Source organism: Mus musculus, chromosome 8 (genome assembly GCF_000001635.26).
Source record: "Mus musculus strain C57BL/6J chromosome 8, GRCm38.p6 C57BL/6J".
In the NCBI taxonomy this organism is placed as follows: domain Eukaryota; kingdom Metazoa; phylum Chordata; class Mammalia; order Rodentia; family Muridae; genus Mus; species Mus musculus.
In genome coordinates, this window is record NC_000074.6 from 24,940,081 (window position 1) to 24,967,400 (window position 27,320).

General features: G+C 41.8%; 2 protein-coding genes across 10 annotated transcripts in view; both read right to left on the bottom strand.

Annotated features, from left to right (window-relative positions):
• Positions 1 to 8,838, bottom strand: part of Adam32 (a disintegrin and metallopeptidase domain 32) — a 112,776-nt gene extending 103,938 nt beyond the window's left edge. For 2 of the 7 annotated variants that reach the window (XR_378789.2, XR_378788.2), the window contains exon 1: positions 8,640 to 8,837. Coding sequence is in view for 5 of the 7 variants with exons in the window: in XM_006509165.3 (XP_006509228.1) it covers positions 8,640 to 8,715 (76 nt within the window). In the remaining 2 variants the exon portion in view is untranslated. Of the gene's footprint in view, positions 1 to 8,639 lie in introns of all 7 variants that reach the window. The other 5 variants (XM_006509162.3, XM_006509164.3, NM_001293693.1 and 2 more) reach the window with 3 other exon arrangements.
• A 692-nt stretch (positions 8,839 to 9,530) lies between these two features.
• Positions 9,531 to 27,320, bottom strand: part of Adam9 (a disintegrin and metallopeptidase domain 9 (meltrin gamma)) — a 67,430-nt gene continuing 49,640 nt past the window's right edge. The window contains exons 17-23 of one of the 3 annotated variants that reach the window (NM_007404.2): positions 27,069 to 27,149; positions 26,569 to 26,674; positions 24,823 to 24,955; positions 22,851 to 23,008; positions 22,780 to 22,796; positions 15,852 to 15,919; positions 9,531 to 10,930 (exon numbers count right to left, since the gene is read on the bottom strand). In NM_007404.2, the coding sequence (NP_031430.2) occupies positions 10,837 to 10,930; positions 15,852 to 15,919; positions 22,780 to 22,796; positions 22,851 to 23,008; positions 24,823 to 24,955; positions 26,569 to 26,674; positions 27,069 to 27,149 (657 nt within the window). In that variant the 3' untranslated portion in view covers positions 9,531 to 10,836. Of the gene's footprint in view, positions 10,931 to 15,851; positions 15,920 to 22,779; positions 23,009 to 24,822; positions 24,956 to 26,568; positions 26,675 to 27,068; positions 27,150 to 27,320 lie in introns of all 3 variants that reach the window. The other 2 variants (XM_006508986.4, NM_001270996.1) reach the window with 2 other exon arrangements.

The following is a 27,320-nucleotide window of genomic DNA, read 5'->3' on the forward strand; positions in this document are numbered from 1 at the left end:
CATTTACCGTAAGCTAAAACTGAAAATGTCACAACTACAAACCTCTATGCCTGGCCAGACCCTTTACAGTCTTCACCAGGGTAAATCCAGATGAGTACATCCAATTCTCTCCTCCACACACCCTTCTCAGTCACCCAGATATAGGCAAGGTTCCACATACTGTGCCCTGGCCTAGTCTGGCCACTCCTGCATGCATGTCCCAGAGTGTCCAGGTTCCATCCAAGATACGCTCTGCCTACCCCAACCTACAGGCCCTCTGCACCGTAAGACAACTTTTCTGCTCAGTTAGATCCTTACCATCTTGTGCCATATCTAGACCAGTGAGTCTTGCCTCACCCGCCACTCCACACACTTCCCCCAGTGTCTAAACTTCAGCCTGGACCAGAAGGCACATCCTGCTTGCCTAACTGGCACCCTGTATCTACCTGACTTATTCCATCTAAGCCATTTCCAATGTTTAGACCCAACCTGAGCCAAATGCCCTGCATTAGGCCCCAACCTGCTCTGCCCATATCAGAAAAAGAGCTAACAAAAACAGTCCTCATACTCACAATATATTGCAAAAATACAAACAATATGAAAAAACAAGGCAGTATCTCAATCAATGCCAAGACGCAGAATTTAAAAGAACAACCATAAACTTCAAAATTCGAGGATTAAAAAAAAAAAAAAAAGACGTAAAGAGAGGCTGGAGAGATGGCTCAGTGGTTAAAAACACCAACTACTCTTCAAGAGGACCTGGGTTAAATTCCCAGCACCCACAAGCAGTTCATAACTCTCTGCAACTCCAGGGGATCCGACACCCTCACACAGACATACATGCAGGCAAAACATCGATGCACATGAAATAAATCATTTTTAATTTTTTTAAAAAGACACAAAGAAACAACTCAACATACTTAAAAATTAACTTACAGAGAACAAATTTCTGCATGAAGTCAAAGAGAACACAAACGTAAGGAGGATGGGAATGATAAAGCAGTCAACGATGTGAAAACAGAACTCAGTAAAGAGTTAGAAACCCTGACAAGAACACAAGCTGAACCGAGGACGGATTTGAAAAAGCCAATAACTGAGCCAGAAAACTGAAGGGAAGGCCTGGTGAGCAGAATGAACCTGGAAGAAAATCAAACACCGGAACTCAGAGGTAAAGCAGAGAGGGTCTCCACCAAACAGTGATGTGACAACTTTAGATAAAAAATGAAGAGGAACGTGGAGGACATAATTGATGATATAACAAGACCAGAACTTTGAATTACAGACATAGCTAGAAGAGGCAGAAGAATCCCGGGTCAGTGTTGTACACCAGACCTTCAACAAGATCAGAGAAGAAAATGTCTGATCTTGGAAAGGCTCCCCCATTCAGATACACAGACACATACAGAAGCCGGTAGAACATCAAACATACAAGACCAGAAAAAAAAACTCTGCGTGGCATATCATAGTTAAAACAATACGTACACGGAACAAAGAAAGTATGTTGAAAACTGGAGATCAGATGCGAGTAAAGGAACACCCGATGAGAACAACAGTTGATTTCTCGATGGGAACTTTGAAGGCCAGAAGAGGTTGGAGCTATGCATTACATTACAAATCCAAAATAAAAGATAAAAATAAAAAACAAATATAAAGACAAACAACAACAACAACAAAAAACCTACAACAGCCAACAGCCCCCGAGGGCCAGCCGATTGGAGTTGAGAGCAGCCCAGATGAAACACAGCGAGTAATAATTTAGGGTTATTAATAAAAACATAGACTCTAGTAGCATAGAGGGTAGGTATCCACCCAGCTCTTGTGCTGTTTAAGGCTTACTGTAAATATAAAGGCTGTGTGTGTCAAAGGCAGAGTAGGAACCCTGGGTCGAGATTAAATAATTTCTACAACAGGGACACTTCCTGCTTTCTGATGGCCTTTGAAAAACGTAGTGGTACACACGCACCGCTGTGGGAAACCAGTGTCCACCATTCCTTTTGAATTCGTAAAAACTCAATAGAGACTCTCCACAAACACACAAATGTCCATGCACAGCTTGCACACATTGTTTTTGCACAGCTTTTGAGGCACACATGAGAACACACATCGAGAAGCCTGATGCATTGACAATAAAGATCGTGCAAACAACCACTGTCACCCAACCTCTTGACGGCGAGCAGAGAGAGCAGCCTCCAAAACCCACTTGCATCCTTACAAACCCAGTCAGAATGTCTAGAAAGCTTACAAAAGCTACGGGACTGAAGTCGCTTGAAACTGAGAACAAAAATGATTTCTTCTTCCCATGAGAAGTTTCTGAACACTGTCTCAGCAATGTCAGGAATAACTGACGTGGTACAGTGTGGCGTCGGTCCTATATGCAATGCTTAAAGGAACTCACAAAAGAAAAGCTGAGGAAAGCTGGGGACCTGTGCTGCTTCCTGTCTGTGTTCTTAATTAACTGTTCAAAGTAATAGATTTGATGATAGTAGTTTATATATATATATATATATATATGCATGTAGCATACTTTGATCATATTTGATTTTTTTAATGTTGTCTTAATTTCTCTTTATTTTATGTGTGTGTCTATGTCTCTGTATGTCTCTCTGTATGCATGTGAAGGACAGACATGTGACAGAGTGTATCTAAGGAGGTCAGGAGATGGCTTGTTGTAGTCAGTTCTCTCCAACTGTGACTGAGTCCCAAGGGTCAAACTCGGGATGTCAGGCATGGCAGCAGACTGAACAATTCTCTTGAACACAAATAAAATCATTAAATGGAGGCATGCCAAGAATAATGCTATCCTATTGAGGTTTGTTTGTTTTTTTTTTTTTTAACTGACCTTCAGCCAATCACTATTCGGGATCTGGAATCTGTCACCACTTAAAATTCTGGAAGGACCCATACTTACGAGCTCATTGTCTTTATTGCTAATGGGTCTAGCTAATTAGTTCTGAAGATAATGTCTTTCTTTTGAGTGGTGGCCAATCTTGGATCGTGGATGGAACATGGATGGATCTTGTGAAACAGAGCCTGATATATATATTCGTGTTTTAGCGGAGACTACTTGGCAACATCCTAACACAGACCCTAGTCTCCTCAACAGGTGTCAATTTCCTTGTGACCTGCTACCTATCCCTCACTGTCCAGCATTCAGGCCACACACACATATTTTAACCTGGTGACGGTGGCACACCATGGCACCAATCTCTTTAGGATAAGAAACCCTGTGACAGTAATACATAAACCCCTGGAACTCCTGTGGTCTCACGTAACAAGAATGTGTTTGTTTCTCATGGGAAGTCTGAGAGTTCTCAGTTAGTGAATTAGAAATACTAGTGAGACAATAAACTTTGGTGACTTTAAGGGTCACTGCAGCATCAAGAAAAGGGGATGGAATTCACTAACTGCCTTTGTTTACTTTCAAATAGTTAAGTTTATTATGTGAAGTTCACTTTAATAGCTTCATGCATGTGTGCACACATGTGTGGTATGTAGAGACTAGAGGAGGTCATTGGTAACCTTCCCTATTTCTCTCTCTCTGTCTTTGTCACTTTGTCTCTCTGTCTCTGTCTCTATCTGTCTCTGTCTCTCTGTCTCTGTTTCTCTCTGTCTCTCTCTGTTTCTCTCTGTCTCTCTCTGTCTCTCTCTGTCTCTCTCTGTCTCTCTCTGTCTCTCTCTCTCTCTGTATCTCTCTCTCTCTCTCTCTGCCTTTTCCCTTGAGACAGTCTCTGGCTGGAGCTGGAGCTTACCATTTATTTTATGGCTAAGGCTAGCTAGCCAGCAAGCCCCAGAATTCCCTCCATCTCAGAACCTCTCCCCCTAAGCCGCACCCCAGCACGGGCGTCACAGGTGCCGGTAGCAGCATCTGGATCTCTCTTAACATAAGTACTGAGGGGCTGACCCAGACCCTCAAGCTTGCAGAGGAAGCACGCTTAGGTACTGACCATTTTCCTAATCCTTTAGCAAGAATTTTTACAGAAGACCGTAGGAGAATTCTATGATGACTTTAAATTAAAAAAATTTGAAAAAAGCAATGGAACTATAAAAAATGGCCCAGGAGGAAGAACTGATAAATCAACATGAAAAGAAAAGAACAAACAGGAAGAAGGACCCAAAGGAAGATACAGAAAGGCAGAGGATCCAAAGGCCTTGAGTAGTTTTATATATTAGCTGAATTAAAGAATACAGCATCTTCTGAAAAAAAGACATAAAGTAAGTCATATTTGTCTCACATATCTAATATAATTTTCACAATAAAGCTAAGGCCTGTATGAGGGAGTTGAATGTGCTTACCTACTTATAATCTTAATTTAAAAATTCTAAGTAAAATATTAATAAGTTTGACTTTAATCGATATATCAAAATGTTAAAGCTTGGCCAAGAAGAATTTATCCCAAGAATTCCTACAGCAGTTTAAAGTGAGGGGAAAAAAAAGTACTCCTCCAATCTATCATACACAAAAAAGTGCTAAAAGTGCAGACAAAGAAAAGGAAACCATGCTTTTAATGCTCTTCCCAGATAAACATTAGATTCCAGCACGATAGACCCCTGGGCTTGATTCTTTTAGATGACCACATGGTAACCAAACACTTGGACAGGCAAGATGGTTCAACAGGCAAAGGTGCTTCCAGGCCCTGCCCTGACCCACATAAAGGTGGAAGGAGAGAACCAACTCCGCAATGTTGTCTTCTCACATTGTCCCTGCATGTGCCATGGCACCCACACCCCGACCCCTTTGGGATGATAAGCTAAAAAAAAAAAAGATGTTTCAACTAGGAACTGTATCGTCACGAAGATGCTCTGTCTGTATAAGAGACGTCTGCTCAGTGGAAGCCCTTACTGACGGCACTAGTAAAGGTAGGAGCTAAAGCAGTTATACCTCGGTCACACCTACTGGTTACGGATCTGCCTCAGCCTGGAACTGAGGAACTAGGACATGTATAGAAGATGGTACGATAATCCACAATAACAACAAAAGAGGATCATGAGCAGAAGGACAGTGAGCAAGCATAAAACCAACGTATTGCTTCATTAGTGCCAGTAATGAACAATTTTCTTTAAAGGATCCCATTCATGAAAGTGACCAACCAAAAAACAAACAAACAAACAACAACAACCTGTGCCAAGACCTAAGAATAAGAAAATTAAGAAACGTACAGAGAAAATTATGGACTCTAGAAGACCCTCTGAACAAGGATAAGCAATGTTCTTACACCTAAATTCTTCTTAATTAAAATTTTCAGATAGGCTTAACACAACCCAAATGCAAACTCTGGGGATTTTTAATAAAATGTGCTATACACATAGCATGTGGTCCATCCACATAGTAGAGTGTTCAACAGTGAACGAAATCATATTGACACACCACAGTGGAGCCATCTTGGCAGTGTGCCACACACCAGTGTTGGAGAAGCCCCTGCTTCAGGTTTACCAACAACAGGGGCTGAGGAGAGTCACACAGAGTCCTGTCACAGGCAGGAATCTCAAAAATCTAAGTACAGAGAGGAAGCAGAAACTAGGCTGGTGTGTCCTTCGGCTGCGGTGAGAGCAAGATAGGCAGATGTTTTGTCAGTATGTATAAAATGTTTAATTACCCTGGAGGAAGAATTTTAAGAAGTCTACTGTAACATTGCTGCTACAGTAAATAGCAACATATGTTCTCTAAAACATTTTTTAAAAACAGAATTAGAATTATTTTAATATAATAAAATAATAAAGAGTACAAAAGAAAACTTATACTCTCAAAGAGAAAGATAAAGCCAAGCGACTGAGAAGAAAGGGCAAAGGCTAAGAGGACAAATGTCCTTCATAAAGCAGATCTGGACTGGGGAGATGGCTCAGTGAAAACACCCATCATCCATTGCACAAGAATAAGGACCTGAGTTCTAATCTCCAGAAGCCAACTAAAGATGGGTATGGGAAGACACACCTGCAATTCCAGTGATCCTTCATAGACCAGATTTGGAGACGATCTCCAGAGGTCCCAGAGCCAGCTAGCCTGGCTTATGAAGAGTAAAAAACAGGGAACATCTTTAAATAAAATGGAAGGAAAGAACTGACATCTGAGGTTTCTGTCCTTTGATCATGCACACACTACACGCACATGCACACACTACACACACATGCACACATACACACACTGCATACATATACAGACTATACACACATATACACATACATATAATACACATACTATACACACACTATACACAAATGCACACTACACACACATGCACACATACACAATATACAAACATGCACACATATACTACACATACATGCATACACTAGACACATACATACACACACACACACCATACATATACACCCATATAAAAAGGTTAAAAATAAAGCACACTTGATAAAAGGTGATTACCTAAAACATACAAAGTTTTTTTTTAAATAGTGGCACACAATACAAATTTTAAAATTGAGGAATAACTTGAAAAAAGAAACTAAAGAGAAAGTAAGCCTATGAAAAGATTTCCACACAGAGCTGAAGAGATGGATGAATGTCAAAGGCTAGGCTCAGAGCCAAATGTCCAGATCTCAACAGCTTGTGCCGTTAGGAGATTGTAAATTAAAACAATGAGGCATCGCTGTGTCCTCTTATCATCGTAGTGACACCAGGTAGCCATTGAAGTCATGGAAACTGTGTTCACACACAACCTGAGCAAGCATGTGGATGGTGGCTGTCTTCACCACTATTAAAAAGGCCGTGTGGTGCATGATCCCAATTATACAACTGGAGAAAGCAGACCACAAATGGTAGTCATTTAGGGATGGTGGGGTGAGTGAGGGAGCACGGAGGATTCTCGGGTCAGTGAGACTACTCTGCATGGTACTGAAGGGATGGGCATCTCTGGGCAGAACACAGAACATACGGAACCCAAGTGCAATCGGGTCTATCCCTGGAACGGATGCATCTCTGCAACATCAGCTGTTGACCCTCATGGGAGGATAGAGAGCAGGCGCTATATACAAACACTGGTTACTGCTCAGTTTTGCTATGAATCTGAAACTACCTTGAAATGTGAACTCTGATGATTTTTCTTTCAAAAAAAAAAAAAAAGTTTGAGGAACTGGAGAAATGGCTTAGAGGTTAAGAGCATTGGCTGTTTGTTCTTCCAGAGGACCAGGGTTCAATTCCCAGTATCCACAGGGTGGCTCACTACTGCCTGTGACCCCAGTTCTAGAGAACCTTCTCTGATTCACCCTCTTTTGACCTCTAAGCACACCAGGCCCACAAGTGGTACACAGACTTGTAGGCAGGCAAAATACCCATATACGGAAAATAAAGTTTAAATTTTTAAAAAAATCTTTTAAAAGCTGTTGGCAATTTTTTGTATTTCCCACAGTTTTAAAAATTAAAGATAATAGATTAAAATATTAAAATATGCATACATAAAATAATCAAAATTCAATATTTATATCCAATTGAATTTCATGAAGTTTGCTGGTATATACATATCTATATCTATGTAGATATAGATATAGATATCGAGAGAGAGATTTAGTATATATTAAATAAAAAGGCAAGGGAGTTGGGGTGGACAGATTAGAGGGAGGAAATGGAAAAGAATTAGTGATATATTTTAATTAAAAATAAAGAATAGTAAAGCTTGCTGGTGTGTTTTTGTTTTGTTTTGTTTGTTGTTGTTTTGTTTTGTTTTTCGAGTCAGGGTTTCTCTGTATAGCCCTGGCTGTCCTGGAACTCACTTTGTAGACCAGGCAGACCTGGAACTCAGAAGTCCACCTGCCTCTGCCTCCCGAGTGCTGGGATTAAAGTCGTGCGCCACCACGCCCGGCGCTGGTGTGTTTCGGCGCTGGTATGTTTTTGAATTCTACGTTGCAACTATTCTTTTTCCGTTTGTCCAGTGTGAGTGTAGTAAGCAGAGAGCTCACAACTACTTGAAAAGGCTTCTAAAGTTCTCCTTCTTGCACTTCTACTCAAGCCTGCAGCACAAGACTGGAAGCAGTAGCTACACAACCTAGTTGTCCTTTATTGAAGCACAGGTTCAGGAGATCCACAAAATGCAAAGCGACGCCAACTTTCTACTCCCCCCCCCCCCCCAAGAACGGTTCTTAGTTTTGAAGCGTGTTAACACCTAAAGGATATGAGGCTGATATTTTAGATGTTGCTATACATTCTTTATTCTTTACTTCTAATAAACCAGGAAGAGAACACTCAGAGCCCCAACCATGCCTTCTTCACCTTTCAAAAGATGCATTCCACAGCTTCAACAAATTAGCAGACCTCAGAGCTAGAGGCAAGCGTTGGACTGGCACCTGCTGGACAGTTGGACTCACAACAGCTTGATCATTGCCTGTCAAGTAGCCGAGCCCTACTTGATTCCAAAACTTAAGCAAGATTCTGCCCCTTCCCAGCTTCCACGCACCGCTGCATTTTCTCTGAGCCTGGGGGTTTGTGGCTTAATGTCTTTTCTTTCCTATTTCTAGAAGAACTATTATTGCATGTACATCGTGTTAGTAAAGTTATCTTGTGGAAACTGGGTATTTGTTTTTTTAGTTTAAGTGGTTTCCAGAAGCTGTTGGGAAGTGTTCTTTTGGGGTCCATTTTTTGAGCTTTATGATGTGCACGACAGACCTACAAGAAAAGTGCCCCCAATCTCAGAGAACCCGCCTTGCGGAGCGCTCACCGGGTCCTGATGCCAGCAAGGCCCCCAGCTCGGCCAGCAGCAGCAGCAGCAGTGTGTGCAGCATGGCGCCCAGCATGGCGTCTCCTGGAGTACCTAGACAGTTGTAAAGCCGTTGCGCGGGGCTGTGGGGCACGTGCCAGGGGCCACCGTGGGCCACGTCCTTGGAGCGCCCTAACCCCCTACCCCGCCTCCATCCTCCCCCTCCACCACCTACCCCAGCTCTAACAGAGCCAGGCTGCTTCGCAATGAAACCCGCATGCGCAGTACTGGAGAGGCTGCGAGGGCGCTCAGGTCAAAAAAGTACACACATACGTTTATACTCTTTCTAAGGCTAAACTACGACTGCATTTTAAGATGCGTGGACAAATTTTTCAAGAAAGCCTAAACTGATTTTCTTCCTTGGGGTCTACATTTCCACAGGCACACTGCTCCCATGGACCGCCAGGCTTCCTTCCAACCTGGTTCTCCGTGGCACTTCAGTTAAAATTCATATACCTTCCTTTTTTAGGAGCTTACCAGAATGGTTAATTTATACAGCAATGGCAGATCCTTGACATAAGAACCTACATTTTAGCCTTTGTCCTAGCTGGAATGGCAGCGCCCTAGTCACATGCTTCTTAAGTCAAGAGTCCTGTCAGTAAACTACTTTCTCCTTAGTATTTCTGAGGGCTTGTGGCCTTCAACACCGCCATATTTCTCACTAGGGCTGGTTCACCAGTGTTAGTACACACCCAACTGCTAAAGTACTTGAGTATCCTGAAAAAAAAAAAAAAATGAACAGTCTATCTTTTAATGTGTTTTCCTTAAGTGCAGTCACATTTGCCAAAAGCCCTAACACTGAAATTAAGAAGAACCCAAATAGTTATGTATTTATAAAGAGGACGACAAAACAAGAATTTCAAGTATTTTATTTGTTGTAAATGTTTTTATTTTAATATGTATATATACACAAACAATATTATTTTAAAAAACTAATGAAATTCAGTTAATATACCTATTATTAAACTTCTTTATGAAAGATTATGAAAAAATTTAAATGTTTAAAATTTTAGTGTCAATATCATTCCTTTCAAAGTACAAATTCATTTTAATACAGCTGAGAGAGTAATCCCAGAGACCAGTATAATTCTGTAGTTATCTAAGGAAACCACTGCTTCCTTCCTTTCTCCAGCCTAATGTTTACGAAAATATTAGTCAAAAGAGACAGGACCCAGCACACCTTAGTAAATGTAAACATTCTAGAGGACTTCACATCAAGCTTTGAAATTCAGAGTTTAGAGTTAAAGTGCTCATGAATTCTCAAGTGGTTTGGTAACACCTCAACTGTTGGAAGTATTCTCCCTGCTCCTGTTCGATCGACACCTATCTGCTTGGGTATACTAAACACCTCGTACCATAGAGTGTGCACTTCAAACAAAACAACACTGCTGCAATGCTTTACCATGATGCATAAAGAAAATTGAGAGTTGAATCAGTTCCTGTCATAGTCATTACAGTTGAAAAGATATTTGAAAATGGAAGCCCATAACTGATTGTGTTAAATCGATTTCTATCATAATTGTTATAGTTGAAAGATCATAAAAAATGGAAGCCAATAACTGAGTACACACCATATTTCACACTTTCCAAGTATATCATGATCTAGTAATTGTGGTTCTTGTGTAAGCTCCTTCGAGATATCTGCTTCTTTGTGCATTAAGAGACATAAGTCCATATAAATGGCTGTTAATCCATGCAAGATGAAAATGCAGACGTTATTGGCAATTAGTCTTCCTAAGTTAATACATGTTCAAATGGTCAACCAGAAACTATTAATGGTAACTGGGGTCAAAAAGTCAGGATTACGTTTAGCGCATAGTGACAAAGCTTACACTAATACAGTTAATTTGAGAATCATTACAGTAACATGCTCAGAATAACTTAATCCACGTCAAGTGCATTAAATCCACAAATGGCCAGAGAAAACATTCTAACGATGGAAACGTTCACTTTACACCCCCCGGAGCGCCTGCACATTCCTGTGTTTCGCAATCCCCACTAGGCTCCTGTGTTAATAAAGCTTGTTTTGTGGTGGTTTGTGTTCATTCATGGTTGGAAGAGAAAGGCTTTTCAAGAAAACATCAGGAAAAAAAAAAACAACAAACATTTGCTCAGTTCCCTGAAGACATTTAAAAAATAAGATTCTAATATTCTACTATCAGGTGAGGGAGCTATATAAAGGAGGTGCAGGAGCGGGCCGAGCCGGAATCAAGTTTCCCTGAGAAGATATTTTCGGTTGTGGTGGAGGTGGCCTGTGAGGGGAAAAAAATAAGTTAGAGTGTGTGAACTGAATGGAATATGGCTGGATTCATGCCAAGCTTGGCACGACACCATCCTCAACCTCTCTGATGACAGCTAAGGGCTCTTTCTACTGTATGCTCTGAGATTACGGTCTATATGGAAGTCAATGGCTAAAAGGACTCAGTCATATCTGTGCATATGAAGACCAGAGGTCAAAGTTAGGTGTCTTCTTCAGTTGCTCTCACCCTTATTTTTGACTCTGACACCCACAGGTTGGCGTAGCAGGCTGGCAGTGAGCTTCTGAGCTCACTGTCTGTGCCCACTTCCCCAGTGCTGAGGTTGCAGGCACTGGATCCTACCAGACTTATGAGTGGATGCTAGGGATCTGAGCTTAGGTCCTTCCTGCCCACCTGGCAAAAACGTTACCTCCTGAGCTCTCTGCCAGCCTTTGTCACTACCTGATACTCACGTCACTCCATAAGCGATGAAGTAAGAAGGTTGCAGTTTTTGTGTGTAAAAGGAAAGCCCACTGAATGATCAAGTCAGATTGTAAAGGACACATGAGGACAGAAGTGGGTGAGCAAGTCTGTCACGCTATGGAGATGTATGGACAGCCACTGCAAGGGACAGCCATGCTGCAAGAGACAGCCACATTGCAAGGGATAGCCCTGGACCTAAGTGCACAAAGCAGCCAGTGACTGAGCCAGATGACTCTGGGAAGAAGACATGAGGGAGGAGGGGAGGCGTGGTTTTAGAGATCTAGAGGAGCTGGGGGTGGGGGGGGGGGCCACTATGATCCAAATAGACTGTACAGATGTCTGGAATTCTCTAAGAGTGAACAATTAAAATTAACTACACACAGAAAAAAAGCACTCGTCTGCAGGCTTTCTGTAGCTGACTTGAAACAGAGGCTTGGTTTCAATCATTAAAAAGAAACAGGATTCCCCTCCAAGATCCATGACTTTCCTAGCCATGGGTAGCTGACTAGGTTTCCAGTATAGGTATGATTTCCATCCTTCAGAGTGGGTATGAAGCCCAAATGACATTTTATTCAACTAGTACAAGCCCTAACAACATTCTAAATATCTGTCCTTACACCCACTGATACTGTAGTCCTCACCCTTCATCAAAGAAAGATGCCCTGGCACCACACAGAGACCTTTACAGAAAGCCACACTGACGTGGAAACATGGAGAACAAGCTCCACGCGATGCCCAACTGATTCATTTACAACACAACTCCTGCACCAAGGCTCAGGAATCACTGTAGAGGCGGAAGCAGACAGAATGGAAGAGCTAGAGCCACGGTTCTTAACCTGTGGCCTGTGACCCCTCGGGTTTGAAATGACCTTTTCACAGGGTCACCTAAGACCACTGGAAGATACAGATATTTATATTATGATTCATAGCAGTGGTAAAATTATAGTTATGAGGTAGTAACAAAAATAATTTTATGAGTGGGGGTCACTACAACATAAGGAGTTGTATTAAAGTGTCATGGCATTGGAATTAGGAGTTTGTTGTGAGACTGTGTCTCCTATAAATGTTAGAAGCTACATCTATGAAGTCTGATCAACCTGACTGCCTAAATATAACCTGAATAAGGATGACATCCATATACATGCTACATGAAAGGGGAGCCTCATGAGACCATCAGATAAAGAACTTTAGGCAACTAGAAGAATGCTCAGAAACAGTCTTCCCCAGGGAAGGATACAGGAGTTGGTTATCCAACACCACAAATGGTCAGCCCAGAAAACATACACACAAGTAACAGATTGAACTTACGTATTTAGGTATAGATAGATAAACACATACACACATGGAACAGCAATGAAAGAAAAAGAGATCATGAGTTTAAGAAAAGAGTGTGGACAGGAGTGCATAGGAGGGTTTGAAAGGAGGGAAGGGAAAGTAAAAATGATAACAATTAAAGTCTCAAAATTATAAAACCAATTCAAAATCTAAAGTAAATGGGAGCTTGGGATATAGCTTGAATGTAGAACACTTATTTAATTAATATAGAAGCTCTGAGTTCTATTCTTAGTACCATAAAAAATAATAATAAAGGAGGGAGAAAGAAAAAGAGAAAGAAAGCAAGAAAACCAAATAGGGAAGGGGGGCAGGGAGGAAGACAGGAAGGGATAAAAATCTAAGGTAAATAATATTTTATTGGGCACAGCGTGGAGTAGAGATGTACATAAAGACATGTGATGTAATGGAGACGGTAGAGCATGTGTGACATAAAAGAGATGGTGAGCATGTGTGACACACTGGAGATGATAGAGCACATGTGACATAATGGAGATAGTGAGCACTGTGACATAACAGCGATGATAGAGCACATGTGACATAATGGAGATGATAGAGCACTGTGACATAACAGCGATGATAGAGCACATATGACATAATGGAGATGGTGAGCACTGAGATATAATAGAGATGATAGAGCACATGTGACATAATGGAGATGATAGAGCACTGTGACATAATGGAGATGATAGAGCACATGCGACATAATTCAGATGGTATGCATATGTGACATAAAAGCAGAAGCAGGGAAAAACTAGAGATGGAAAGGTTCAGTAGAGGGTAAGGGCAGAGGAAGGGATCAATGGAAAGAGTTAATCAAAATTATGGGTGGATAAAAAGAACCCTAAGGACACTTTACTTTTTAGCTAACTTAAAATTATAATAAAAAAAAAATAGTTTGAATGGAAGTACCCTGGCATGATGGATCATACTGTTGCTAAAACCCACAGTTATTAAATAAAAACACTCCACTGCCAAGGGTAGGCTACCCACTATGAACTCTTGGTCAGGGAGGCCTAAAAGGCCTTCAAGGCGATCTAAGTTACTGCCACTGCTCTTGCTTGCCGACCAGAACTAACTAGTAAAACCCTATAGGTGAAGACATCACACACTGAGGTTACAGACCACAGGTAAACTAGCTGGACCAGAGCTGGAACCTTCATTCCTGTAGGTAACTCTGGTTTCTGCCGGAGTGTGTTTTGTGGACTACTGGCACAGAAAAGTCATCAACAGTCCTTCCCACCCAGGGACCCTGCAATGGCACAATATAAACCTGCAGGGCAAGAGGTGCCTGCTGAAGCAATGGTGCCACATCTATCAACTGCTTTCTAAACAGACAGAGCTCACATGTCTCCCACTCCAAACCTAGTCAGACTTTGTCTGGGGGAGTGAGGGGCCCTAACGGGGAAACTGCTGCCTAAATTGATTCTGTTAAATGGTCACACTCAAACTGCACACCAGAGTTATGTCTATTCCCACATGCTGCTCTCAGCCTTGGTCAGAAAACTTTGCTGTCAGTGAGGACTACTGAATGCAAATAGCCATGATTGGCCAGAATGCGGAGATAACGTGACCCCTGAGCACTCAGCTCTGAGTGGGAGGGGCATCTATGAAAGAGCCTGAGAGCTGGAGACACGCTGTAAGATCTTGTCTCCTGGATATAACGCGGCTCTTACACATAAGAGCTTGCACACCTGGAGGTTATCCTGAAAAGAGCTAATCAAGAATGGACCCATCCCCTGGACCCGGGCCCCCTGCACATATGCAGCAGATAAGCAGCTTGGTCTTTATGCGGGCCCCCAACAACTAGAGCAGGACTTGTCCCTAAGCCTGTTGCCTGCCTGTGGATCCCTTGCCCCTAAATGCACTGCCTTGTCTGGCTTCAAAAGAGAAGGGGAAGTGGAATGGGGGGAGGGATTTGCATGAGGGGTTTCTGGTATTGGGTTGTAAAGTGAATAAATAAATTATTATTATTATTTACAAAAAGAATAAACCCATCCCATCAGCATCCTCTCATTCATGCTGGAAGAATTCATGGTACCTAGCCCCTCTCTGAGGAGCTATAGGCAGCTGCAAGTTACTGGGGGAGGGGCGATCCCGTTCCTCAGCTGGTAAATATTTTTCATTTTACTACTGCTTTACTTCATTGGACTTCATTTTTTTTTAATTTAAAAAATTATGGGTAGATGTTGGGTGGGGCTGGAGAGAAGGCTCAACAGTTAAGAACAATTGCTGCTCTTTCAGAAGACCTAGTTTCACTTCCCAGCATCAGGATGGTGGCTCACAACCATCTATAAATCCTATCAGACACTGGCTTTAAAATAATTCTAATCATGTTAATGGTACAGAACCATGCTGAAATTCTCAATCTGGACCACTAACATGATCAGTTATTTTAAAGCCAATGTCTGATGATTGTTAACTAAAAAAAAAAAAAAAAAAAAAAAAATCTCTGGTTCTGTTCATGGTGTATGATTTAGTTTTAGTCAAGATTTCTATACTTGCATCCTGGCTCTTCTGTGTAGAAATCAATCGAGTATAGAACATCTCTGGCCCTCTGTCCCCAAACAAAGCCTGGGAAGTTTGTCTTGGGACTTCCCCTGGCTAGAACTCTAATTTTGCCTCGTCTGTCCTCCGAGCTCCTTGAAAGCTCCTCTCTCCCTACCCCCAGTTCCTCACTTGCCATCAGGACAAGTAGGTTCATCTGTAACTTGGTCGTCTCTAAATGTCCTTCTGCTTGCGGCCCTGGCTGCACAGTTCCCTGCCTCCTCAGTCTGTCCAATCTAAGCACATGCATCCTACCATCTAGTTTCTCTAGCTAGTCCGTGTGCACAAGCAGGCACAAGCCATCTACTTTCCTACACTCAGTGTTTTAAAGGCCCTTGATTCTGAATTATCTGTATGGCAACAGTCTGACTCAGATTTCCTCAGGATTTCTTCCTGGTGTTGTAGAAATATAACAATATTCATATAAAAGTTCTTTAAAAGCTTCCCTTACAAATTCTGTTCTATCCAAATTACTTAAACACCTTGCCCTAAGTCAACATTAAATGGGAAACTGTAAGGCATTGACTCCTGAATTTTAACATGGTCAAGTCATCTAGAGCCATTTCCTGCCAACCTTGACGGGAACTGCGCAGGCTGCTTGGCGGCGTAGGTTGGTACTGGGAATCTGTTTCCATGCCCAGGCTGTAAAGAAAGGAAAATGCACGGTTACTGCTACAGTATGGTCACAAATCTGTATTAGGTATTAAGCTATTTTGTGTGAAAGTAATTAATATGCTTATCACACTACTGACTGGCAGTGCTGATACTTTAACTACTTTGGCTAAAAGGGCCAAAAGTGTGGCTCAGTGGCAGAGTGCGGCTCAGAGGCAGAGTGCTTTTCTAGCATGAATAAAGCTCCAAGCTTGATCTCCAGCACAATGGATTGAAAAAGATATTTTCCTGTTTAACTCCTCTTTACTACTAAATGTTATACTTCCTTATTTTAAGGCTATATTTTTAAATTCAATAATTCTAAGGTATAATAGTATTGAATTAAATTAAGTAAATAACACCAATACATTTTAAATAAAATACTCTGACATTTTATTAGCAAGCCCATTAAATACCTAATGGGTACCATGAACCCAAGTAACCTACTATCCTCAATATCAGAATTCATGACTCTTCCTTGACATGGGAGCTGAAATATAGCAAGTATTAATTAATCTGCAGCAGAGAGTAGCAAAACAAGCTCAATCTCTTTTCAATCATCTGTAGGTTGTGCAGTCAGAACAATCAGTAAGGAGACATCAGATGTGAACTACTGGTCTAACAGACACACAAACAACAGTCCATTACACAGAGGCAAATACTCGTTGCTCTACACTGCACGGGGCATTCTCCAGCAGACAGGATTTGTGCAGCCACAAAACAAGTCTTAAAAAATGTGAGTGCGGACAGCAGTACCAAGTATCCCAACCACAATGGTATGACTAGAATAAACATAAGAGGAATTTAGGAAAACTCTAAAGTACATAGAAATTAAACAGTATGTTTCTGAACAAGCACTGGGTCAAGAAATCAAAAGAAATACAGAAACACCTCTTGAAACAAAAATGTAAATAAAAAAGTAACACTTGAAGGATCCATCTGAGGGAATCTGAAGATAGCTCATAGCAAACGTATAGCAATAAATATCTTTATCAGAAGGAAGACATGCCATTTCAAAAGAAGAGAAACTATCAAATAATAACCTAATGCAATAATTTAAAATCTAGAAAAGTACAGATAAACTAACCCATAACAATCTGTAAGAAGGAAATTATATAATGATAAAGTTAATAGAAGGAAAGAAAGAATAAAGATGGAGGGGAAATAAATGAAACAGAAAACATCTGTAAAATAAGAACTGAAGTTCTGAAAAGATAACATCCAAATCCTATTATCTAGGCGTTATGGCTGATACTGGCTTTCACGCCTGTGGAGAGTCATCGTGAGTACTGGAGCTGGAAGGCCCACTGTGACGGAGGGTGGTACCAGTCCTTAGGCTTGAGTTGTGGGCTGCCTAAGAGGAAAAGCTCACATTGCTCTCCTCCTGACTGGGTGGAACCAGTTCTCTCAAGATCCAACTGCCTTTGCGTTCCAAGCTCAACAGGCTGTACCCTGGAGCTGTGAGTCAAAAAGAAACTGTCCCTTCCTTAGGTCACTGTGTCAGGGTATTTTATCACAGCAAAAGGAAAAGCAACAAAGGCACAAGACTATCAGAAAGAAAATACAAGTTCAGAAAGAGGTGGCATTAGAGTGGAACTGCAGAAATACAAACAACCCTTAAGCTGCTGCTATGAACAATAACAGGGCAACAAATTGAAAAGACTGGAGAAACGAATACATCTGTAGAAACGTACAACCTATCATGATTGGTGGGAAAATAAGAAAACTAGACAGATGCTTCACGAATAAGGAGACTTGGATCATCAAGAACTCACACAGTGAAATGCTCAGAGAAACAAGGCAACCTACCATCAGTACAAGCCCGGTCAAATCCAGCTGCATGGGTTAAGTAACCCCACACACCTGAGACCAACTGTGTGTGTGATGTGTGCCATGTGTATGTGCATGTGTGCATGCCAGAGAAGTCAGAAAAGCATCTTTGGGTAGCGGTCCGTGCCTTTCCCTATCTTGAAACAGAGTCTCTGTTGTTCACAATGGGTACACCAGGCTGGCTGCTGCCAGTGCTCCTGGACACTGTTTCCACCTCCATCCAGTCTCACCTTGGGAGCACAAAGGTTACAGACCTCTGCTGTCATGCCCAGTTTTACATCTCAAGATTCAAACTCAGGTCTCAAAAAAACTTTCAAGGCACACACTTGACTTACTGAACCATCTCTCAGGCTAAGTCAATGAGTTTTGTTTTGGTTTAGGATTTAAAAATTTTACTTTGTGCATGTTCTGCCTGCCTGTGTGTAAGAATACCCTGTATATGCCAGGTCTCCGAGGATCCAGAGTGGGTATTGGTACCCTAGAATGGGAACCAAAGATGGTGATAACTGCCACGAGTGTGCTGGGAACAGATCCCAGATCTTCTGAACGAGCAGCCAGTGCTCTTAACTCCTGAGATGTCTGTACAGCCCCTGGGGAAACTGATTTTTTGGCAAAAGTGCTAAGAAAACACACTGGAGTCCTTTCAACACATAAGTTACAATTATAGAGCAAGTGTGTTCCGAGAATGACTAGATTAAGGTGGCCTATTGTACATTTCAAATAGCTACAAAGGGAGCCCAGTGGCACAAATGTGTAATCTCAAATACTCAGGAGGCTAGTGTAGGAGGATTGTAAGTTCAAGGCCAGCCTGAGAAACTTTATTAAAACCCTGTCTCCAAGTAAGGACGAATGAGATGGCTCAGTGCCATCTCCAGCCTCCACAACTATCTTCTTAAACAGCTATCATTTTCTTTTCCATTTTTTATATTTATTTTACTTTATATGTATGACTATTTTGCCTGTATGCACCTGTGTGTACCTAGATGCTTATTGGATCCCTGAAACTGGGGTTATAGATGGTTGTAAGCCATCATGTAAGTGCTAGGAATTGAACTTGGGTCTTCTAAAAGTGCAACATCGCTCCAGCCCTCCTAACTCGCCCCACGTATAATTTATTTATGGAAGAAACATGACAATTCTTTCTTTCTGAGGTTCTTCTTTTCTTCTATTTAGCTGGCCAGGGGTACATACAATTGACTATCTATTGATGGTAGTGTTTGCTATTGGGATGTTCTAGGTACTGTACCAACAGTGCAGACAAATGAGGGATAACCACGGGCCCCAGCTGGGATGAGGGATGAGGTAAGCACAGCAGATTTGTGTGTAAATACCCAAAGTCCAAAAGAATATCAAGTGCCCTCTTCATCACACTTGATAACTTTTGTTGAAAGTCTATTTTATTGGATATTAGAATGGCAACTCTAGCTTATTTCCTGGGACCATTTGCTTGGAAGATCTTTTTTCCATCCTTTTACTCTGAGATAGTACCTGTCTTTGTTATTGAAGTATGTTTCTTGTATGCAGCAAATTGCTGGATCTTGTTTGCGTATCAAGTCTGTCAGTTTATGTCTTTTTATGGGTGAGATGAGTCCATTAATATTGAGAGATATTAAAGGCAGATGACTGTTGGTTCCTGATATGTTTGTTTTTGTAGGTGGCTTTATGTGCTGTGGGTCTCTCCTTTTGGCTTTGTTGTGAGATGCTTAATATCTTGTCTTTTCTTTGGTGCAGGTACTTTCCTTGTGTTGGAGTTTTCCTTCTAGGATCCTCTGTAGGGCTGGGTTGGTAGATACTGTTTAAATTTGGTTTTGACCTGGAATATTTTGTTTTCTCCATCTATGTTGATTGAGTTTTGCTGGGTATAATCACCTGGGCTAGCATTTGTTTTCTCTTAGAGTCTGCATGACCTCTGACCAGGTTCTTCTGGCTTTCATAGTCTCTGCTGAGAAGTCTGGTGTAATTCTGATAGGTCTACCTTTGTATGTTACATAGCCCTTTTCCCTTGCAGCTTTTAATATTCTTTCTTTGTTCTGTGGGTTTAGTGTTTTAATTATTATGTAACAAGAGGATTTTCTTTTCTGATCCCATTTATTTGGTGTTCTATAGGCTTCTTGTACCTTTATGGCCATCTCTTTTTTTTTTAGGTTGGGAAGTTTTCTTCTATGATTTTGTTGAAGACATTTTCTTTGCGCTGAGAATCTTCATTCTCCTCTGTTCTGATTATTATTAGATTTGGCCTTTTCATTGTGTCCTGAATTTCCTGGATGCTTTGGGTTAGGAGTTTTTTATGTTTTGAATTTTCTTTGTCAGTTGTGTCAACCTCTTCTATGGTATCTTCACACCTGAGCTTCTCTCTTCTATCACTTGTATTCTGTTGGTGATATTTACATCTGTAATTCCTGACCTCTTTCCTAGGTTTTCCATTTCCAGGTTTGCCTCCATTTGTGTTTTCCTTATTGTTTCTACTTCTACTTTTAGGTCTGGGATCATTTTATTCAATTCCTTCACCTGTTTGGTTGTGTTTTTCTATATTTCTTTAAGGGATTTATTTGTTTCCTCTTTAAGGGCTTCTACCTTTTTACCTGTGGTTTCCTATATTTCTTTCAGTGAGTTATTTATATCCTCCTTAAAGGACTCTATCATCTTCATGAGATAGGATTTTAGGTCAGCTTCCTGATTTTCAAATGTATTGGTGTTGGTGGGAGAACTGGGTTCTGATGATGCCCATATATATTGGCTTCTGTTGCTTCTTGCGCTTGCCTCTCACCATCTGGTTGTCCCTGGTGTTTTCTGGTCTGGGTGACTCTTTCTGGAGTCTGCCTCTTTTGTCCCTGGGTTACTTCAGGTGTCCTGTAGGCCTGTGGCCCTGGCTGTAGCAGACCACCTGTGGAGCCTTCCAACTGGGAGCTCTTCAGAGGGGCAGAGAGGCTGGCTAAGATCAAAACCTCAGGCAACAGCACATGTTGGAGAGGATGTAAAACACTCCTCCATTGCTGGTGGGATAATAAACTGGTACAACCACTCTGGAAATCAATCTGGAAGTTTCTCAGAAAATTGGAAATAGATCTACCTAAAGATCCAGCTATACCACTCTTGGGAATATACCCAAAAGATACCCTACCATGCCACAGGGGCAAATGTTCCACTATGGCCTTGTTTGTGATAGCCAAAAGCTGGAAACAACCCAGATGTCCCATGACAGAAGAATGGATACAGAAAATGTTATTTATTTACACAAAGGAATACTACTCAGCTATTAGGAACAAGGACATCCTAAGTTTTGTAGGCAAATGGATGGGACTAGAAAATACCATCCTGTGTGAGGTAACTCAGCCCCAAAAGGACATGCATGGTATGTACTCATAATAAGTGGATATTATCAAAAAAAAATACAGAATACCCAACATACAGTCCCCAGAACCAAAAAGGTCAACAAGCTGAAGGGCACAAGTGAGGATGCCTCAGTCCCACTTGGGAGGGAGAAGGAAGCAATCACAAGTGGGGAGGGAGGGAGAGTCCTGGGAGGCAAAGGGGACGGGTTGTGGGAGAGGGTAATACAATCTGGTATTGGGTGGGGGAAAAGGTCTGAAGCCCTGAGGGCCAGCAGAAAGAAGGGAAACAGGCAACCTTGGGAGGTAGGAGGTTGGCAGGAACCCTCCAGATTGTATAAGAAACCTGGGAGGTGAGAGATTCTCAGGACTCAAAGTGAGGACCTTAGATGGAATGCCCGACATTGGGGAGAGGGAACTTGAAGACTCCACCTCCAGGAGAAAGACAGGGCACCAAGTGAGGGCTGGGGCTGCCATCTCACAGTCACACCTCTGACCCATAATTGTTCCTGTCTGAAAGAACTACAGGGATGGAAATGGAGAGGAGCCTGAGGAAAAGAAGGTCCAGTGACAGGCCCAAAGTGGGATCCAGCTCAGGGGGAGGCCCCAAGACCTGACACACTATTACAGAGGCTATGGAGTGCTCACAAAAAAGGGACCTATCATGACTGCCCTCTAAAAGGCCCAACAAGCAGCTCAAAGAGTCAGATGCAGATATTTGCACCCAACCAATGGACAGAAGCTGCTGACCCCTGTGGTTGAATCAGGGGAAAACTGAAAGAAGTTGAGGAGGAGGGCGACCCTGTAGGAGGACCAGCAGTCTCAATTAACCTGGACCCCTAAGATCTCTCAGACACTGGACCATCAACCAGGCAGCATATATCAGCTGATATGAGGCCCCCAACACATATACAGCAGAGGACTTCTGGGTCTGGGTTTAGTCAGAGAAGATGCACCTAACTCTCAAGATACTGGAGGCCCCAGAGAGTTTAGAGGTCTGGTGGGGTGGGGGATGGGAGGTGAGGACATCCTTGTGGAGACAGGGGGCAGGGAGGCGGTATGAGATGTAGAACAGTCAGAGGGGGAACTGGGACAGGAATAAAATCTGGAGTTTAAAATAAATAAATAAAAGTTTTTTAAAAAGTTTAAAAGAAGGTAAGATTGTAATACTTATTGCGTATCAGTAAGCATACACGCTTTCCTAAGACCCTATCACACACTGGCAGAAATGTGCTCAGCACCCAGTCTTTGCTAGCACATCCAAGGGATGCCAGCTACTGAAACCATAAAGAACTGGCAGGAAGAAAACAGCAGACCCAGGTGCTCACTCCTCATTTTTAGGCAAAAAAAAAAAGTCTGAATAACTCATTTCTCACATCCTCTGAGCCAGAACTTTGCTGGTTCCTTTAGTTCAAGGACCACCTACAATATTCCCCAATACATAGTAAAGTTATGTATGTTTAAGCTGTAACCATTTCTTAATCTTTCTTTTTTGTTTTTGGGGCTGAAGATCAAACCTTATGACTGAAGTCCTAAGTATGCTAGGGATGGCCATCACCACTGAGACACACTCCTAGCTCCCGTTTATGTCTTTAAATGTACAATACTTGAACACAATAGGAAAGACAGTTTTTTTATGAAATGTACAGCATCTCTAGATGGGGTGACTGGAGAAAAATGCAAAGGACTCACTGGCGGTCTGGAGACACCTGGGCCCCCTGGCGGTCTGGAGACACCTGGGCCCCCTGGTGGTCTGGAGACACCTGGGCCCCCTGGTGGTCTGGAGACACCTGGGCCCCCTGGTGGTCTGGAGACACCTGGGCCCCCTGGTGGTCTGGAGACATTTGGGCCCCCTGGTGGTCTGGAGATACTAGGATCTCCTGGCTGTCTAGAGACGTTTGCTTGATTTCTGCCATCTGACCTGAAAGACATGATTACTTTTAGTTAATTCATGACAAAACATTTGTACAGAACACATTATACATGGCTTCAATTTTCCTTAATGCAAAATAAAACGTTGGTGATGCTGGTAGTGACAACCAGAGAGGTAGCCAAGGTCTCTGTATTTTTAACAGTATTCACACAAATCTTGTCCTTGTGGGAATAGAGAGGATTCCTAACACCATTTCAGTATTCAAAAACCAGAAAATCCTAAGAAACTGTAAAATTCAACTAAAAAGGCCAGTGATCTGTAACTTTTTCTCCTGAGATTTTCTTAAATTCAAAGAAAATTAAAAGCAAGTTGTGAGGCTGCACGCACATTTGAAGCAAGCACTCTAAAAGTCAACAAGTTCAGTGGCTAGAATGACACCAACACGCATCACTCCACTGAGGGGCCAGCGAGTCTGCCGCGCAGGCATGAGAGGGAGACTGCTCTCACTACGTAAGGAAACCACCGACTCAGACTCAGAAGTCTGCAGGGACTGGCCAGTTAGACCTGCGATGGCCAGTGAGGAAGAGGAGGTGGGGAGGAAGAAGAGGAGGAGGAGGAGGAAGAGGAGGGAGAGAAGGGCAGAATAACTTTTGACTCTGAAGCTTACAGCAGCACACTCCAAGAAAGTATAACACAGTAAGGGACAAGCGGGTCCTACAGTCTGCATGGACATCTGGAGTCATTATTATTAGAGCTATAAAAGAACCACATGCCTGCACTGGGCTTTGTTGAGCTTTCTTCATTTAATCTTTAATTACTAAATTAAATTTAATTACTAAATAACAGAAAAAATTTAGTTACTATTAAAACCACAAAGTAGGCAATATTATTATTCTCATTTTATACAAAATAAGCCCTGATTCAGTTATGTGAATTTCAGCCCACATTTTTTACCAAACTGTTGACAAAGAATTTGAACTTTGACCTAGTTATAATGCCCTTTATGCTAAACACTGATTCAATATATTAGAAGTGAGTTTTGACATGGATTTCTCTGAAAATTCAACATACTGACTAAAAAATATCAGGTGTCTGAATTATATAGACCTTTTCACATCAAAACTTATTTCTTAAAATCTGGTTTCAAAACTGAGAGTTCAAACTTCCTATGTAAGAATGGATCCATTAAAGGAAGACATGGAAATTTCCCAACACATGTCTTATCTTTATCCCATGTTTTCCCTAGTTAGAAAACCTAAGTCAAATGCCAAGCCCTAAAGCCCATTTGCATCTATCAAGAATACAGGCCAAGGGGAGGGAGGATGGTGGATGTGGGATGGAAGTGTTGGTGGAGGGGTAACCGGGAAGTGGAATATCATGAGATATAAACAAATGGAATGATTAATTTAAAAAAGAATAAATTCAAGAGATATATTATATAAAAAAAATCAGTGTAAGGCAAAAGGAGCCCCAAGGACCACTGCTTACAGTATAGGCTGCTCACACCCTTCCCTGCCTGGTCTGAGAGCTAAGCCACCAGTCTTTCTTTGTGTGTGTGTGTGTGTGTGTGTGTGTAAGTAAATAAGTAATAAGGTCTCAGTAGGTTGTCCAATAGATAGTCCAGACAAGCCTGGAATTCACAATCCTCCTGCCTCAGCCTTCCAAGTGCGTTACACAAGCCTACGCCATCATGGCTGATTCACCACTACATGCCATCACATCAGAAGAACAGTAAGATATCGTAGAACCCTATTTTTAAGATTGCCAACTTCTATGCTAGATCATTAATAATTACTTTAAATTACTTAAATTATTCTAAATTACTTAGTACACATTAAGAAGAAAAAACTAAGCACTCATACATTTGTGATCTCTTCTTCCTGAAGGTTTTCCGTAGTTCATCTCTCTTGATAAAGAGGAAAATGGCAGCCGCAACAAGGGGGACGATTAGGAAGAAGAAGACCAGAAGCCCGTCCCTCAGTGCTGTGCTCTTTGCTGGAAAGACAGGATTGACAGTGATGGGCAGTTACATTAGCTGTCAACTTCTCCACACAGAACACACCAGGTGATTATACACGGCTCACATTAGCATTTTTCTATTTAATCTGTTTCCTCACATTTCTCCATGCACTACAACGGGAAGGAAAGCGTCGAGCATCATTCTGCAAAGCTAGTGTTACCCTTATACAGAATTCAGTAAAGATGCAAAAAGAAGAAAGAGAGAAAGAAAACACGTGAGGTGGGGTGGGGGAGAATTATAGATGAATATCCTTCATAAAAACAGACACAAAATCCTCAATAAAATACTTGAAAGTCAAATTTTAAAACACACTTTAAAAATTATGCTCCATGATTAAGATGGTATTATTTCAGGATCTAAGGATGGTCAGCATATAAGGACAGCTCAGATATAAGGAGAGCTCAGTATATAGTGCAAATATCAATAAAATATCATCAACACATGAATAGAGAACCATGGGATCATCCCACGGTACAGAGATGAAAAAAGAAAACTCAACATCCTGCCATAAAAACCCACGAGATAAACTATGTGTGGAAGGATCATACGTCAACACAAGTGATACATTGACCACAGCCAGTATTATATTAAAGCATTATTTTATAATAAATTATATTATATATAATATATCATATTATAATGCTCTATATAGTAGCGCAGTATTATTATATTACTGCCCTGTGATCACACTAACTCTTATGAAGGTATCTGAGATGGTGCAACGTCCTTTTACTGAGAATGTGATATTAACAGTGGCATGCTACCTGACAATGAGTCAGAACAGGGTCAACCACTTCAGGTCACCCTGGATAGATGAACCACAGTGATTTTCCAAATTGATCACAAGTAACAAAAGAACCACAGCATGTGATGCGGATAGTATCAAACTGCTATGGCCACTCTGGAAAGATCTGGCAGTCTCTGGCAATACTAAACCCAAGAGCCAGTTACTCCATCAAGGGTTCGCCGGAGAGGAGACAGCTCATCCTCTCACCAGGAACTTGTATTATATAAGGGGATAAAAAGGAGATGTTTTTAAATAGCAATTCCAGTGCCAGTGTTGTGCAGCAGCCTAGGAGAACAGAGAGAATGAGCACACTCATTGAGAGCGGTAAGTAAGGAGGAACACGCATATAAGAAACACAGAAGACTTCAGTGGGAGCAACAGCGGACTCAGAGATAATGAAGGATTACTTCTTGCTCGAGGCACAGTGAAATGCATCTGGAAGCTAAGCTGCAGAACTCCTGCAGGGCACATCTAGTCACGCTAAAGCCTTGAACATCGTCCTAATAGCTGTGGGCAGACACTAAGCTGACAGCAGGACACAGAACAAGAGCTGCAAGAAGAGGACCAGAGACGGCCAGTATTATCTGCACATGCACAGCAGGAATCCAGGCTCATCAGTAAGGACAAGCAAAAACCTGAAAGAAACGGGCTAAATGAAACTCCAGAAATGTCTGCAAGCAATGCAGGAGGCACAGCGAGCAGCTTCAGTGCACAGCTGTGTGGCAAGTGAAGAAAGGAATACAGATGCCACCTTACGGCCAGGGCAGCGTGAGGCCCACCAATGCCCTCCAGGGTACTTGCCATTATACGTCGGCCCGCTGTCCACGCTTCCTCCATATCCTTTGGTGTCACAGTGTGGGGGAGCCCAGCCGTCTTCACAGTGACAATTCTTATTGCTGTTACACACCTTTAAAACAAGCAAAGTACCACTTGTTAACTGTGAGCATGCTCTGAATCAACTCCGGAAGGGAAGCTAAAAAGTTCATACAAAATCACGAATATCCTCTGCCTGTCTGTCTGTCTGACTGACTGACTGTCTCTGTCTGTCTGTCTCTCTTCTCTTCATATCTTTGAGACAATATCTCACTGTGTAGCCCTGGCTAGATTACAACTCACTCTGTGGACATACATCACCACACCCAGCAATTAAGTGTGGAACAGGTCTGGGGGTAAATGAAATATCTACCAATGAACAAATTCTCCAAACATCTACCCAGAAACCTTAGGAACTCTCACGAATCTCCCCAAGACTATTGGCTCAGAAATACAACTATGAGCAAACTAAAGGGAACACTACTTACCCCATGGCCATGACATTTTCCCTGAATGTCACAGTCATAATTCAGGACAGAAGCATTTACACACTGAAAATTCCTGCAAATCTGAAAAAAAAAAATAAGCAAAGAATTAAGTGACATAAGAAAAGCTGGAGACATTAAAAAGATCAGGAAAAAGATCAACATCATGATTATTTCATTGAAGGATTATTATTTTTAATTTATTACATTTTAATTTCGTGTGTGTGGGTATGCAAGTAGATGTCTGTGCATGCA